Source organism: Callospermophilus lateralis, chromosome 13 (assembly GCF_048772815.1).
Source record: "Callospermophilus lateralis isolate mCalLat2 chromosome 13, mCalLat2.hap1, whole genome shotgun sequence".
NCBI lineage: Eukaryota > Metazoa > Chordata > Mammalia > Rodentia > Sciuridae > Callospermophilus > Callospermophilus lateralis.
This window is the reverse complement of record NC_135317.1, coordinates 63,396,161-63,411,780: the sequence shown is the minus strand read 5'-3', so window position 1 is coordinate 63,411,780 and position 15,620 is coordinate 63,396,161. Positions and strand designations below refer to the sequence as shown.

The 15,620-nt window shown below is 34.1% G+C and overlaps 1 protein-coding gene across 5 annotated transcripts in view; it reads left to right on the top strand.

Moving 5' to 3' along the window:
• Mark1 (microtubule affinity regulating kinase 1) overlaps positions 1-15,620 on the top strand; it is a 141,832-nt gene that overhangs the window by 68,948 nt on the left and 57,264 nt on the right. For 4 of the 5 annotated variants that reach the window (XR_013088499.1, XM_076832477.1, XM_076832476.1 and 1 more), the window contains exons 2-3: positions 12,054-12,257; positions 13,444-13,497. Coding sequence is in view for 3 of the 5 variants with exons in the window: in XM_076832477.1 (XP_076688592.1) it covers positions 12,054-12,257; positions 13,444-13,497 (258 nt within the window). In the remaining 2 variants the exon portion in view is untranslated. Of the gene's footprint in view, positions 1-12,053; positions 12,258-13,443; positions 13,498-15,620 lie in introns of those variants that run through there. The other variant, XM_076832478.2, reaches the window with a different exon arrangement.

Genomic DNA, 15,620 nt, shown 5'->3' with positions numbered 1-15,620 from the left:
CCACGTTGCCACCGCTACAGAAAAAATGAAATCAAGGTCTGTTGGATTGAGTAGATGACTTGAAGAAAGAATGACAGGATTTTGAATTTATTTTCAGTTAAAGGTAGAAAATAAAACTCAAGAGAACTGCTATAATTAAGCTAACACAATTTCTTCTATCTAACAACCTTAGGGTTTGGATAGTTCTAATTAAATTCACTGTTTAATCTAGTCTGAGCTGAATTTGTCGTCTTGCCAGATTTTCTACTTGAGAATTAAGCTATTGATTAGGAAGGAGTAAGATCAACTATCTTAAACTGTTCTTTGGAGTCCTTTCAAGGAAAGATGTTCTCCTAAGTGGAGAAAAGATAGATTTTTTGAAATGTTCATTTTAATAGGTTGTCTTATAATCAGAAATATATAATATAAAATGTGTGGTTATACCAGGCACAGCGATGCATTCCTATAATTCCAGTGGCTTGGGAGGCTGAGGCAGTAGGATCAAGAGTTCAAAGCCAGCCTCAGCAAAAGCAAGGTGCTTAATTCAGTGAGACCCTATCTCCAAATAAAATACAAAATAGGGCTTCTGGGGATGTGGCTCAGTGGTTGAGTGCCCGAGTTCAATACCCGGTACTCCCACCAAATGGTTATATATTCTGATTTCTTTTTTTTTTAATTTTAAAAATTCTTCTTAGTTATAAATGACAGTAGAATGTATTTTGACATATACATGGAGTATAACTTCCCATTCTTATGGTCATACATGATGTGGAGTTATGCTGCTCTTGTATTCATATATGAACATTGGAAAGTTATGTCCAATTCATTCTACTGTCTTTCCCATTCCCACCCCCTCTCCATTCCTCACTCCCCGTCTAATCCAATGAACCTCCAATCCCCCCTCCACCGCCCCACATACCAGAAAGAACATTTGGCCTTTGGTTTTGGGGGATTTGGTTTATTTTATTTAGCATGATAGCCTTCATTTCCATCCATTTACCAGCAAATGCCATAATTTCATTCTTCCTTATGGCTGAGTAACATTCCATTGTGTATATGTACCAAATTTTCTTGATCCAGTCATCTATTGAAGGGCACTCGGATTAGTTCCTTAACTTAGCTATTGTGAATTCAGTTGCTGTGAATATTGATGTGGCTGTGTTACTATGTCAATTTTAAGTCCTTTGGATATATGCCAAGGAGTGGGATAACTGGGTCAAATGGTGTTTCCATTCTAAGTTTTCTGAGAAATCTCCATACTGCTTTCCACAGTGGTTGCACCAATTTGCAGTTCCGCCAGTAATATATGAGTGTACCTTTTCCCCCACATCCTCATTTATTGTTACTTGTATTCTTGATAATTGCCATTCTAAATGGAGTGAGACGAAATCTTAGTGTAGTTTTAATTTGCATTTCTCTAATTGCTTGTGATATTAAACATTTATTATACACTTGAAATACTTCATATTTCTTCTTCTGTGAAGTATCTGTTGAGTTCCTTTGCCCATTTGATTGGGTTTGTTTGTTTATTTGTTTGTTTTTGTCTTGTTTTTTGGTTTTGGTGTTAAACTTTTTTAGTTTTTGATATATCCTTGCGATTAATGCTCTGAGGTGCAGGTGGCAAAGATTTTCTCTCATTCTGGTAAGTTCTCTCTTCATATTCTTGATTGTTTCCTTTGCTGTGAAGAAGCTTTTTAGTTTAATACAATCACATTTATTGATTCTTGGCTTTACTTCTTTCAGAGTCTTGTTGCAGAAATTGGTACCTAAGCTAAGATAATGGAGATGGGTCTAATTTTTCTTCTAGCAGGCTCAGGGTCTCTGGTCTAATGCCTAGGTCCTTGATCCACTTAAAGTTGAGTTTTGTGCAGGGTGAGAGATAACGGTCTAATTTCATTTTGTTGCATATGAATTTCCAGTTTCCCCAGTAACATTTGTTGAAGAGGCTATCTTTTCTCTAATGTGTATTTATGGCACCTTTGTCTAGGATGAGATAACTACATTTTTGTGGGTTTGTCTATGTGTCTTCTATTCTGTACCATTGGTCTTCATGTCTGTTTTGGTGCCAATACCATGTTGTTTTTGTTACTATAGCTATTATGTAGTATTATTTAAGGTCTGGTATTGCAATGTCTCCTGCTTTACTTTTCTTGCTGAGGATAGCTTTGGCTATACTGGGTCTCTTATTTTTCCAGATGAATTTCATGACCGTTTTTTTATATGAAGAAGGTCATTAGAACATTAATAGGAATTCCATTAAATCTGTATGATGCTTTTGGTAGTATGACTAGTTTGACAATATTAATTCTGCCTGTCCAAGAACGTGGGAGATCTTTCCATATTCTAAATTTCTTTATTTAGTGTTCTGTACTTTTCATTGTGGAGGTCTTTCACCTTTTTTGTAAGATCGATTCCCAAATATTATTCTTATCTTCTTTGAGGCTATTGTTAATGGAATAGTTTATCTAATTTCTCTTTCAGTTGATTCATTACTGATGGATAGGAACACAATTGATTTATATATGTTAATTTTATATCATGCTACTTTGCTAAATTCATTTATGAGTTGTAGAAGTTTTCTGGCAGAATTTTGAGTCTTCTAAAGTATAGAATCATGTCATCAGCAAGTAGGGTTAGCTTGAGTTCTTCTTTTCCTATTTGTATCCCTTTAATTTGTTTTATCTGTTTAATTGTTCTGGCTAGAGTTTCCAGGACTATATTGAATAAAAGTGGTGAAAGAGGGCATTCCTGTCTTGTTTCAGTTTTTAGAGGGAACGCTTTCAATTTTTCTCCATTTAGGATGATATTGACCTTGGGTTTAGCATATATAGCTTTTACAAGAGGTATATTCCTACTATCCCTAATTTTTTCTAGTATTTTGAACATGGATGGATGCGGTATTTTGTCAAATGCTTTTCCTGCATCTAATCATGTTAATCTTTGTCTTTTAAATCTGTTGATGTGATAAATTGTTTATTAATTTCTGTATGTTGAATCAACCTTGTATCCATGGGATGAACCCACTTGATCATTGTGCACTATCTTTTTAATATGTTTTTGTACGTAATTTGCTAGGATTTTATTAAGAATTTTTGTATCTATGTTTATAAGGGATATTAGTCTGAAATTTTCTTTCCTTGATGTGTCTTTGTCTGGTATTAGGGTGATACTAGTGTCATAGAATGAGTTTGGAAGGGTTTCCTCCTTTTCTGTTTCATGGAATAATTTGAGGAGGGTTGGTGTTAGTTCTTCTTTGAAGGTTTGGTAGAACTCAGCTGAGAATCCGCCTGGTCCTGGGCTTTTCTTTCTTGGTAGGCTTCTGTTGGTGTCTTCAATTTCATTGCTTAAAATTAATCTCTTAAATTTTTATATGTCTTCCTGATTCAGTTGTGTAGGTCCTGTGTCTCTAGAAATTTGTCGATGTCTTCAAAATTTTCTGTTTTATTACAGTATAAATTTTTAAAATAGGTTCTGATTATCGTCTGTGTTTCAGTAGTGTCCATTGTGATATTTCCTTATTCATTACAAATTTTAGTAATTTGAGTTTTCTCTGTTTGTCTCTTCATTAGCTTGGCTAAGGGTTTATCAATTTTATTGATTTTTTTTTTTTCAAATAACCAACTTTTGTTAGTATTTTTTTTTTTGGATTGTTTCTTTTGTTTCAATTTCATGTATTTTATCTCTAATTTTTTTTTCTTTTTTCTTTTTCTTTGTTTTACTTAGTTACACATGACAGTACAATGATCTTGACATATCATACATTTGAATCAGATGGGATATAATTTCTCATTTTTCTGAGTATGTAGGTTGCAGAATCACATTGGTCATACAGTCACATATATACACACAGTAATAATAATGTCTGTTTCATTCTACTATCCTTCCTATCTCCCCAACCCCAACCCTCCCCTCCCATCATTTCTCTACCTAATCTAGGGTAACACTATTCTTTTTCTTTTTTTCTCACATCTTCATACATGTATTTTGTACAACAATGAGGGTCTCTTTCCACCAGCAGTCCCACCAGCAGTGTATGAGTGTAATTCCCACCCCGCCCATCCTCGACAGCACTTGTTCTTGTTTGTCTTCATCGTGACTGCCATTCTTACTGGAGTGAGATGGTATCTTAGTTTTAATTTGCATTTCTCTGCTTGCTAGAGATGATGAGCATTTTTTCATATATTTGTTGATTGATTGTATGTCCTCTTCTGAGAAGTGTCTGTTCAGGTCCTTGGCCCATTTGTTGATTGGGTTATTTCATTTTTTTAGCTCTGATTTTAGTTATTTCCTGTCTTCTACTGCTTTTGGTGTTGGTTTGCTCTTTTTCTAGGGCTTTGAGATGTAATATTCAGTTATTATTTGTTGACTTTCTTCTTTTAATGAATGGCTCAATGCAACAAACTTTCCTCTTAATGTTGCCTTCGTAGTGTCCCAGAGATTTTGAAATGTTGTATTGCTAGTCTTATTTACCTCTCAGTATTTTTTTTTTTCATTTCATCCCTGAGTTCTTCTGCTATCCATTCCTCATTCAGTAATGTATCCTTTAGTTTCCAGGAATAGAATAGCTTTTATTTTTTTATTTTTTTGTTGATTTCTAATTTCATTCCATTATGATCTGATAGGATTCAAGGTATTCCCTCCCCCCCTTCTCTCTCTCTCTCTCTCTCTCTCTCTCTCTCTCTCTCTGTATTTGCTAAGAGTTGTTTTCTGGCATAAGATATGGTCTATTTTAGAGAAGGATATATGTGCTGCTCAGACGAAAATGTATTCAGTCATTGATGGATGAAATATTCTGTATATCTCTGTTAAGTCTAAATTATTATTTGTACTTTTTATTTACATAGCTTCTTTATTTAGTTTTTCTTTGGAGGATCCATCCAAGGGTGAAAGAGGTGTGTTAAAGTAACCCAGTATTATTGTGTTGTGGTCTGTTTGCTTCTCGAAATTGAGAAGGATTTGTTTGATGTACATAGATGCTGCATTGTTTGAGGCATAAATGTTTACAATTGTTATGTCTTGTGTATATATGATTCCCCTAAGCTGTATGAAATGTCCTTCTTTGTTCCTTCTGATTAACTTTGGTCTAAAGTCCACTTTATCTGACATGAGGATAGAAACCCTTGCTTGTTTACGAGATCCAGGTGAATGATGTCTTTTCCCCCATCCTTTTGCCCTTAGTCTGTGAATGTCTTTGCCTATGTGGTGAGTCTCTTGGAGACAGCATATTGTTAGCTCTTGTTTTTTAATCCAACTGCCAGGCTATGTCTTTTGATTGATGAGTTTAAGCCATTTAGATTCCATGTTATTATTGAGATATGATTCGTATTTTCTGTTATTTTGATGTATTTCTGGTTTTTAATTTGAATTTGTTTCTTCATTGATTCACTTGTTATTTTAATGTAATTCCTCCCATTGCTGGTTTTTACTTTTATTTTTCACTTCTTCTTCATGAAATATCATATTGAATGTGTTTTGTAGTGCTGGGTTTATAGTTGTGAGTTCTTTTAACCTTTGCTTATCATGGAAGGTTTATATTTTATCAGTTCTGAAGCTTAATTTTGTTGGGTGTAGAATTCTTTTTAAATTATTTTTATTTTTTTCATCTTTCATACATTTGATTCAAGTGAGTTATGCATTTCCATTTTTACCCCAAATACAAATTGCAGAATTCTTGACTGATATGCATTTCTTTCAGAGCTTGAGAGAGGAAAAAAAAGAGAGAGAGAGAATAGTGTCACCATAGATTGGGTAGAGAGAAGTGATGGGAGGGGTGGGGAGGGGATGGGGGGAAGGAAGGATATTAGAGTGAAATAGGCATTTTTATTGCTGTGTGTATATACATGACTGCTTTACCAATGTGATTCTGCAATTTGTACACTCAGAAAAATGAGAAATTATACTCCATCTGATTCAAATATAAAAAAAGACTTATTTAAGATAATATATTCTTTAATATGTTATTTAAGGCAATTTTTAATTTAAGTCAGTATATTCTATGTTTTATGTATTTATGATCTATATAAGATCATAAAATCATCACATTTAATGTCGAGAGCTAGATCTTTTAAAAAAGAAAAATCAACTGGACAATTTAAAGCCTGTATTCCAAAATGTGATGTGTTGCACCAGAAGTTGTTCAACTATAGCCTGTAGACCCATGGGTAGTAAATTCTCCAAAATCTTTTGCTGATTCCTCTGTTATACTGTATTTGGGATACAAAACAGTCCCCTCTCCAACTTACATACCTATGACGGAGGGTTTCTTCTTAGGGAATTGATTACACTGCCCCTCTCCTCAGACTCTGCTAGAATTTGAATATGTTTGATAAGAATATTTTATAAGTATTTTCCCTTATGTTCACCTCCTAAATTAAAAATGGTGATAGGGGCTAGGGATGTAGTTTGGTAAAGAGTACTTAATATGCTGAAGGACCTGGGTTCATTTCTCAGCTCTGCAGTCAGTCAACCAATGAATCAATCAATAACCAGTCAAACAGTCAATAATGGGTTTGTGTATCATCCAAAATTGCTGTGTAACAAATCTTCCTAACACTCAATAGCTTAATCTAACAGTCATTTATGATTTCTTATGAGTCTGAGGGTCATCTGATGTCAGTTGATTTGATCTGGGCTTAGCTGGGAGTGGTTCTATTCCATGTATGTCTCATCTTACTTTGGTGTCATCCTGGGTAAGTTCTTCTTACGGTGATGCAGAATTTTATGAGAGTAAGTTGACACATATCACTTGAAGACTTGCTTGGGTCTTTTATAAACTGCTACATCCAGTTTATTCTGTTGACATGAATCCAAAGACTGGGAATTATTCCCCACCTTCAGTGGGAGGGCACTGGAAAATTAACATAGGAAGGGGTGCAGAAACTTGGAATTAATCAAATCTGTTAGTTTGGTTTAGCATCAGGATCTAGCCTACAACTGCCTTTAGGAGCCAGGTACATCTCAAATATTTTAACTATTACTCTTCTTATACACATCATAGATCTGAGCAACAAGGAATCATTTCTTAAAAGTCAAGAGTATGAGGTCTCATATTAAACCCCTGCAATACAGTTAATGTGTATTGGTGCCTTTTTTGTCCCTAACACTATGTTAAATTATTCGGATTTGGGAGCTTTGGATCTATAGCAAAAAGAAATCTGGGACAGCCAGGCATGGTGGCACATGCCCATAATCCCAGAAATTGGGGAGATTGAGGCAGGAGGATTACAAGTTTGAGGCAACTTCGGCAATTTATCGAGTCCCTGTCTCAAAATAAAAAATAAGGGCAAAGAATCTGACTCAATAGTAAAGTACTTGTCTAGCACGCATGATACCCTGAATTCAAGCCACAGCACCTCCAAAGAAAAGTTCTCAGAAACTGTAAAGAGTTGGGGACAAACCTCAGTAGTGAAAAATGCTGCTGCCTCTGCTGCTGCTGCTGATAATGATAGTAATAATTATTTAAAATTTTTAAAAAATAGACTATGGATAGATATTTACAAGATGGTGTGATAATTCCAATTGTGGAAATATTTACTGGATATAAAAGTAGCAACAGAAGAGAGGAATAAACTTTTTTGTGAAAGGACAAAAAGCTTCATGAAAGAGGAATATTCATATTGAATTGAAGGATGGACAAGTCAGCATTCTCTGTAGAACAAGTTCAGACAGAGACCATTTGTGGGAAATATAGCAGTCTGCTAACTCTTAGAATTGAATGGAGTTAAAATCTTGTTTGTGCCCAGTTAATAGAAGAGTCTCTAAGAGACACTAAATAACATTTTCATATGATTTATTGTAACAGTTCTCAAACTTTGGTATGTATCAGAAGACACTTGTTGAAACACAAATTGTTGCAACCTACCCATAGAGTTTATTATTCAATAGACCTGGAACAGGACTGGAGCATTTGCATTTCTGATAAGTGCCCAGATGATGCTGGTCCAGGATAATACTTTGAGAACTGTTGATTTATTGAATTCTTCCTGTGTATCTGGCACTTTCAATGTGGTGAGCACACAGAGATGAAAAGAAAATATCCTTGCTCTAGAATTGTTCATGGTAGAGTGCCAGTGACAGACCCGTAAATATATAATGATGGTACAGTGTGATGGATGTTATTTACATAGAAACAGGTCACTGTAAGAGTGCACCAAAAGGGCCTCTAATTCAGAAGGAGGCCAGAGACCAGAGTTATATATAAGACTCAGAAGAATATCTGTAATCTTGAACTGAATGAAAAACAATTATTTATAAAAAATCAGGAAGTAATAATAGAAAATGAGTATGAATCATGCTTTGCACAAGGCTGGTAAATAGAATCATTCTTAGTTTTGCTTTTAAGAGATTTCTATTCAGCAGAATCTACCAAATTATGCTATGTCTATGTACAAATATATCACAATGAATCGTGTGTGTGTGTGTGTGTGTGTGTGTGTGTGTGTATAATTGTATGTATACTATATAGGTATATATATATATATGTTTACACACATATATATGAAATGCACTGATTAAAATAATAATTATTATAGAAGGGAGATCAGCAGAGTAAGTGGATCAGGGAAAGGGAGGAAGGGAAGGTACTGGGAAAGAGATTGAGCCAGTAATGTTGCATACATATACAAATGTGGCAAAATGAATCCAACTATTATTGTGTACCTATAATGTACCAATGAAAAAAGCAAGGAAAAAGAGAAACTTCTGCTCAAAATATTTATTTTTTATTTTTATTTTTTGACTCTGAATCACCTTTTTTTTCTTTTTTATTGATTTTTTAAAAAAATAAATGACAGCACAATGCATTACAATTCTTATTATACAGATACAGCACATTTTTTCATATCTCTGATTGTGTATAAAGTATGTTGACACCAATTCATGTCTTCATACATGTACTTTGGATAATGATGTCTATCACATTCCACCATCATTGCTAACCCCCTGCCCCCTCCATTTCCATCGTACCCCTCTGCCCTATCTAGAATTCATCTATGCCTCCCATGCTCCACCTCCATACCCCACTATGAGTCAGCCTCCTTATATCAGAGAAAACATTCAGCATTTGTTTTTTTGGGGGGGGATTGGCTAACTTCACTTAGCATTATCTTCTTCAGCTTCATCCATTTACCTGCAAATGTCATGATTTTATTCTCTTTTATTGCTGAGTAAAATTCCATTATGTATATATGCCACATTTTTTTAATCCATTCATCCACTGAAGGGAATCTAGGTTGGCTCCACAGTTTAGCGATTGTGAATTGTGCTGCTATAAACATTGATGTGGCTGTATCCCTGTAGTATGCTGGTTTTAAGTCTTTTGGGTATAAACCGAGGAGAGGGATAGCTGGATCAAATGGTGTTTTCATTCCCAAATTTCCAAGGAATTTCTATATTGCTTTCCTTATTGGCTGCACCAATTTGCAGTCCCATCAGCAGTGTATGAGTATACCTTTTTTCCACACATTTTCGCCAACACTTATTGTTGTTTGTCTTCATAATAGCTGTCATTCTGACTGGAGTGAGATGACATCTTAGAGTAGTTTTGACTTGCATTTCTCTAATTGCTAGAGAAGATGAACATTTTTTCATATATTTGTAGATTGGTTGTATATTCTCTTCTGTGAAGCATCTGTTCAGGTCCTAGGCCCATCTGTTGATTGGGTTATTTGGGTTTTTTTTTTTTTTTTTTTTTTTTTTTTTTTTGGTGTTTAGCTTTTTGAGTTCTTTATGAACCCTAGGGATTAGTGCTCTATCTAATGTGTGAGGGGTAAAAATTTGCTCCCAGGATGTAGGCTTTCTGTTCACCGTATAGATTGTGTCTTTTGCTGAGAAGAAACTTTTTAGTTTGATTTCATCCATTTATTGATTCTTGATTTTAATTCTTGTGCTATAGGAGTCTTAATTAAAGAAGTTGGGACCTAACCCACATGATGAAGATTAGGGCCTACTTTTTTTCTAGTAGACGCAGAGTCTCTGATTTAATTCCCAGGCCCTTGATCCACTTTGAGTTGAGTTTTGTGCATGGTGAGAGATATGGGTTTAATTTCATTTTGTTGCATATGGATTTCCATTTTTCCCAGCATCATTTGTTGAAGATACTATCTTTTTTCCAATGCAGGTTTTTGGCACCTTTGTCTCATATAAGATAATTGTAATTTTGTGGGTTAGTCTCTGTGTCCTTTATCTTGTACCATTGGTCTACCAGTCTGTTTTGGTGCCAATACCATGCTGTTTTGTTACTGTTGCTCTGTAGTATAGTCTAAGGTCTGGTAGAGTGATGCCACCTGCTTCACTCTTCCTGCTAAGGATTTCTTTAACTATTCTGGGTCTTTTATTTTTCCAGATGATTTTCATGATTGCTTTTTCTGTTTCTATGAGGAATGTCATTGGGATTTTGGTCAGAATTGCATTAAATCTGTATAGTGCTTTTGGTAGTATGGTCATTTTGATAATATTAATTCTGCCTATCCAAGAGCAAGGTAGATCTTTGATTTCTTTCTTTAGGATTCTGTAATTTTCATTGTATAGATCTTTCACCTCTTTCATTAAGCTGATTCCCAAGTATCTTAATTTTTTTTTTTTTGAGGTTATTGGAACAAGACAGGGATGCCTCTTTCACCACTTCTATTCAACATAGTTTTTTAAACACTGACTAGAGCAATTAGACGAAAGAAATTAAAGGGATACATATAGGAAAAGAAGAACTTAAATTAGTACTATTTGCTGACGATATGATTCTGTACCTAGAAGACCCAAAAAGCTCTACCAGAAAACTTCTAGAACTAGTAAATTAATTTAGCATAGTTGCAGGATATAAAATCAACACCCATAAATCAAAAGCATTTCTGTGTACCAGTAACAAATCCTCTGAGAAGGATATGAGGAAAACTAACTCATTTACAATAAACTCAGAATATTTTAGAGAAACGTTTTCTTATATAGGTTAGGACAACATGAATCTGAATTACTTTGCACATAAAAGATGACCCTTCTTTTGTTAATTTGTCATACTGCAATTATTTTTATTTTATTTATTTATTTATTTTTGGTGCTGGAGATTGAATCCAGGGCCTCATGTATGCCAGGCAAAATGCTCTATCACTGATCCACATTCCTGGTGCATCTGCAGCTATTTTTTAAAAAGTCAGAGAAAAACATTATGTTTATCATGTGTGATTATATTTGCAATAGCTTTTATGTATGTCATAAAGCAGACAAAATTAGCAGCATAAATAATCAGAGCTAGGAAAAGATATGGTTAGGCAGCTTGAACTGAGAGTCCAGGTACTGAGCCCCCAACTGAGCAGGATCAGCTATCCACTGAAGTCATATGCTGTCATGAGACTGTGAGACAAAGTGACATCTTTGTGTCAAGAACAATGTTAAGGAGGAATGCAGAGAATCTTGAACCATGAACCTGGGTAAGAATATAGATACCTCACCATGAACATGGTGAGCTGGGCGAGGAGGCTAGGCAGTATACTTATAGCAGGCACCCATTTGGTCAATTGGTCAAGTTATATTCGCAAGAAATGTAAGAGAGAACATAAAGTGGCTAGTCTGAGAGGCTGGGCTAGTTTAGCCAAATATTCTATATCATGAGCTTGTTTTGTTTTGGTAGTAAAGACATTCTGTCCTTCTAATGGAGCAGTCCTGGTCTATGCTGTCATTCAATGTAAAAGGGCAATACCCTGTATAGCAGTAATGGTCTGTTGAGTGTCTGGCTACGTACCCATTTACATTTTTCATTCAAAGCATGTAAAGGCCAGAGATATGGCTCAGTGATAGAGCAGTTTTCTAGCATACACAAGGCCCTGGATTTGACCCCCTAGCACAGTAAAAATAATAAAGTGAATAAATAAAAGTATATACTCATTTTATTTTAAATGGCTGAACTTACCAGTAAAAGGAGTTGAAGTCAAGGAGGAATTGTGAATAGAATGCTCAACTTTAAATTGTATGCACAGTATATTTTCTTGAGGAATAATCGTTAATGAAAATTATTTGTAGTCTTTTTAATTGCCCTTTTATAATATAATTTAATTAATGATGAAATCTTATAACCTTTTTCTTAGCATACATCTGTGGATGGATATACGGAACCACACATCCAGCCTACCAAATCAAGTAGCAGACAGAACATCCCCCGGTGTAGAAACTCCATTACATCAGCAGCAGATGAACAGCCTCACATTGGAAATTACCGTTTACAAAAAACAATAGGGAAGGGGAATTTTGCCAAAGTGAAATTGGCAAGACATGTTCTAACTGGTAGAGAGGTAAGTTTTTATGATGCCTTTAAATATTTGCCTGGACTTCTCCAGAGTGTTGTGAAAGAGCTTTCTTAATAGTTGATGTTGAGGAATAAATGACAATTGCAACATGTGATTTATTATGTGTGAATGGAACATTAGTAAACTGATCTATATCATGGCATAAAATTTGATCTTTTAGCATTTAGGAAAGATTCATCCCTACATATTAACATCTCTTGTAAATCAGATGTGCTGCAAATGAGCAACTTTCGGCCTTCCGTCTTTTATTATATGTTTTCTATAAACATTTCTGATTACCATTGCTACTAATCTCAGGAACAAGGCTAAAATAAGCTCTTAGCTTAAGGTAAGCTAAGTGTAAATAGTAGAAAATTCCCCACTAGTTTTTGTTTAGAGACCCCAGTAAATGAATGTTGCTATACAGGTGGTTTTCTCGGTGATAAGAGAATTGGATTTCTAAAATCCCTTGTGTTTTAAATAATCTGTGCTTGTGTGGTAAAAATTTATATATTTGCACATTGTACATTTTATATTTATGTCTGTATGTTTGGGTTAAAGACTTCATTTAAATAAATAGCTCACGATCGTATTATGTGATGTTTACTAGATCTGACTAGGACATTATTTTTAAAAGTCTCAACTACAAAATTACTTTAATATTTTCACTTTATGTATACTTTTATTGTCATTTTCCATTTAATTTAGTTCATTCCAACCCTAAGAGCTGTTTACATACAGGTTATACCAGATAGAGCCCTCAGTGATATTTAAATCCATTTTGCCTTTTTGCTATAAGAAGGCTTGCATAGCTAATCTCTGTATCCATGTAATCATTTTATTCACATAATATTTTAATTACTACATGTTTATAAGTTATCCCCCTATATTTGTTGCTTATTGAGATCATGAGGAAACAATTAAGATACAGGGGTGATTTTTACAGTAAAAGAGAAAACTTGGAATAAATAGCAAAGGCTTAATTTCGTTGACACAGGATCAGATATGTTAAAAGACAGGTCAATGGAATATATTCTAAGACAGACAAGTTTACAAAACTACCAATATCATGAATACTCAAATAGAACTAAATAATGCATAGTTAGGAATGAAACAAAAGACATTTTCTTTGTAAGTTTTTATTCATTAAAATATATATTCTCAAATACAGCTTAATGATTCTCTTTTCTAGGTTGCTGTGAAAATAATAGACAAAACTCAGCTAAATCCTACCAGTCTACAAAAGGTAATTAATTTTAGCATGTAATTAGAATGTGAGTTTATTATTAATACATAAAGTTCTGTAAAGTCAGTTATCTGAATTCTTCTATTAAGTTAAGTACAATACTACATTTCATACATATTTGAAGAAAAAACATGATATAAAACATAATGTTCACAAATAAATAGTTGTTTGAAAAATATCTACTGCAGATTGAGTCCCCTTTACCCAAAAAGTTTGGAAATAGAAGTGTTTAAGATTTCAGAGATTTTTGGATTTTGGAATACTTAGATAGACTTTATTGTAATGCATATTCCACATGAAAGGAATTTATCTATTTTAATTGAGAAGAATAAAACTTTGTATCATATTTTGAAGTATTCAGGCTTCTTAGTTTAAAATCTAGTTTTGAGTTAATATGATAACAGGTGAGTTTTCTTTTATTGCTTCACTTAGCTCTTCTTTTTTCTCATAGCACTTGCCTTTCAGATTACTCACAGTAAAAGACAGGAATATTTCTTTAAAGAATGAAAATACAAAACCACATGGGGAGAGAAAAGAGCAGTTAGAATGGGAATTATCCTGGTAAACCAAAGTTGTTTCTTGTTACTTCATTCATTACTTCAATGGGAAAACTTTCTCAGATGTGCATTTTCATATTTTAAAAATGAAGCAAATAATTTATTGTTAGGCCATGTATACTGTTTTTATATAGTGAAATTATATATATATGTATATATATTTCACATACACATATATATTATTATATAGATAGATAGATAGATTGATTGATTTGTATTAAAACAGAGTAGGATCATAGTCACATAAGCAAATGTGATAAGACTTTTGGAGTCCCAGAACAGAGAGAAGAAATTTTTATGCCAGGTACAGTGGTGTACCTATAATCCCAGCAGCTTGGGAGACTGAGGCAGGAGGATTGAAAATTCAGAGCCAGCCTCAGCAACTTAGTGAGGCTCCAAGCTCCTAGTGAGATCCTCTCTCAAAATAAAAAATGAAAAGGGTGGGGGATGGAACTCAGTTAAGTGTCCCTGGGTTTGATCTCTGTTACCAAAAATAAATAAATAAATAAATAGATAAATAGGTAGATAGATAAATAGATAAATAAAAGAAAGTTTTTAGTATGGCATGTTTAACTACATCTGCTATAATTCTAACACTACATTTTAAAATACAGATTTGTGATATCAAAACTTCCTTCCCATTTGGCTTAGTGCCAGATAACTCAAGTATATTTTTATGTCCCTTTAGAGAACTGTCTCTGTACTTTCCTGAGATTCCTTTTAAATTTGACAACCAATATAACTTTTCATAGCACTGATATTTCTGCTCAGTGAGAACATGAAAAGTTTCCTGGATTCTTCTTTTGCAGTGAATGTGAGATAATTATTATGGATTTCTTCTGGGAGAAAATCTCTTCTACATTACCAGTCTTTCAGCTAATGAGGCATTTGTGTGAGTGACAACAAGGCATCCTCCTAGGCTGATGCATTACCCAAAGGTGTTATCTTTTACTGGGCTGAAGCCACAGTGGGACCACAGTGGGAATTTTCTCACCCATTTGAAACACACAGACTACTAACAGTACCCAGGTGTTCTCTCCATAGCCCACCTAGATTTTGTTTTTTTTTTTCCTGGATTAAGCCATGGATTACTTTGGCAAACTGAGTGATTTTTAGTGACATTTAGAACTTCTAGCTGGGATACATAATAATGTGATCTCCCACTCTGTCTTTAACAAGGGGTTGCAGAGAACGCTTTAGAGCAGTTTTAGTTGTTGAAACATTTGAACATGAAGTGAATGTTGCTTTATTTATCTGCTTTTATTTAACTAAAAGATTTACTTGTTGATGTTAAATAATTTCTGAAATTAAATAATTTCTGCTAATCTTTGCTGATAAGTGTTGCTTTTTTAAAACAAGCATGTAAAGAATGATGTGATTTTTTATTATAATTGCTAGCATATATTAATTGCACATATTAATGGAATTCACTGCGATATTTCCACACATGCATAATCATGCATTCGTCATGTCCATTCAGGCATGATACAATTTTGTTTTCCTTAACCTGTGAAAATAATAGCAAAAGAACAATTGAGATTCACTAATTATAACCAGTATACATTG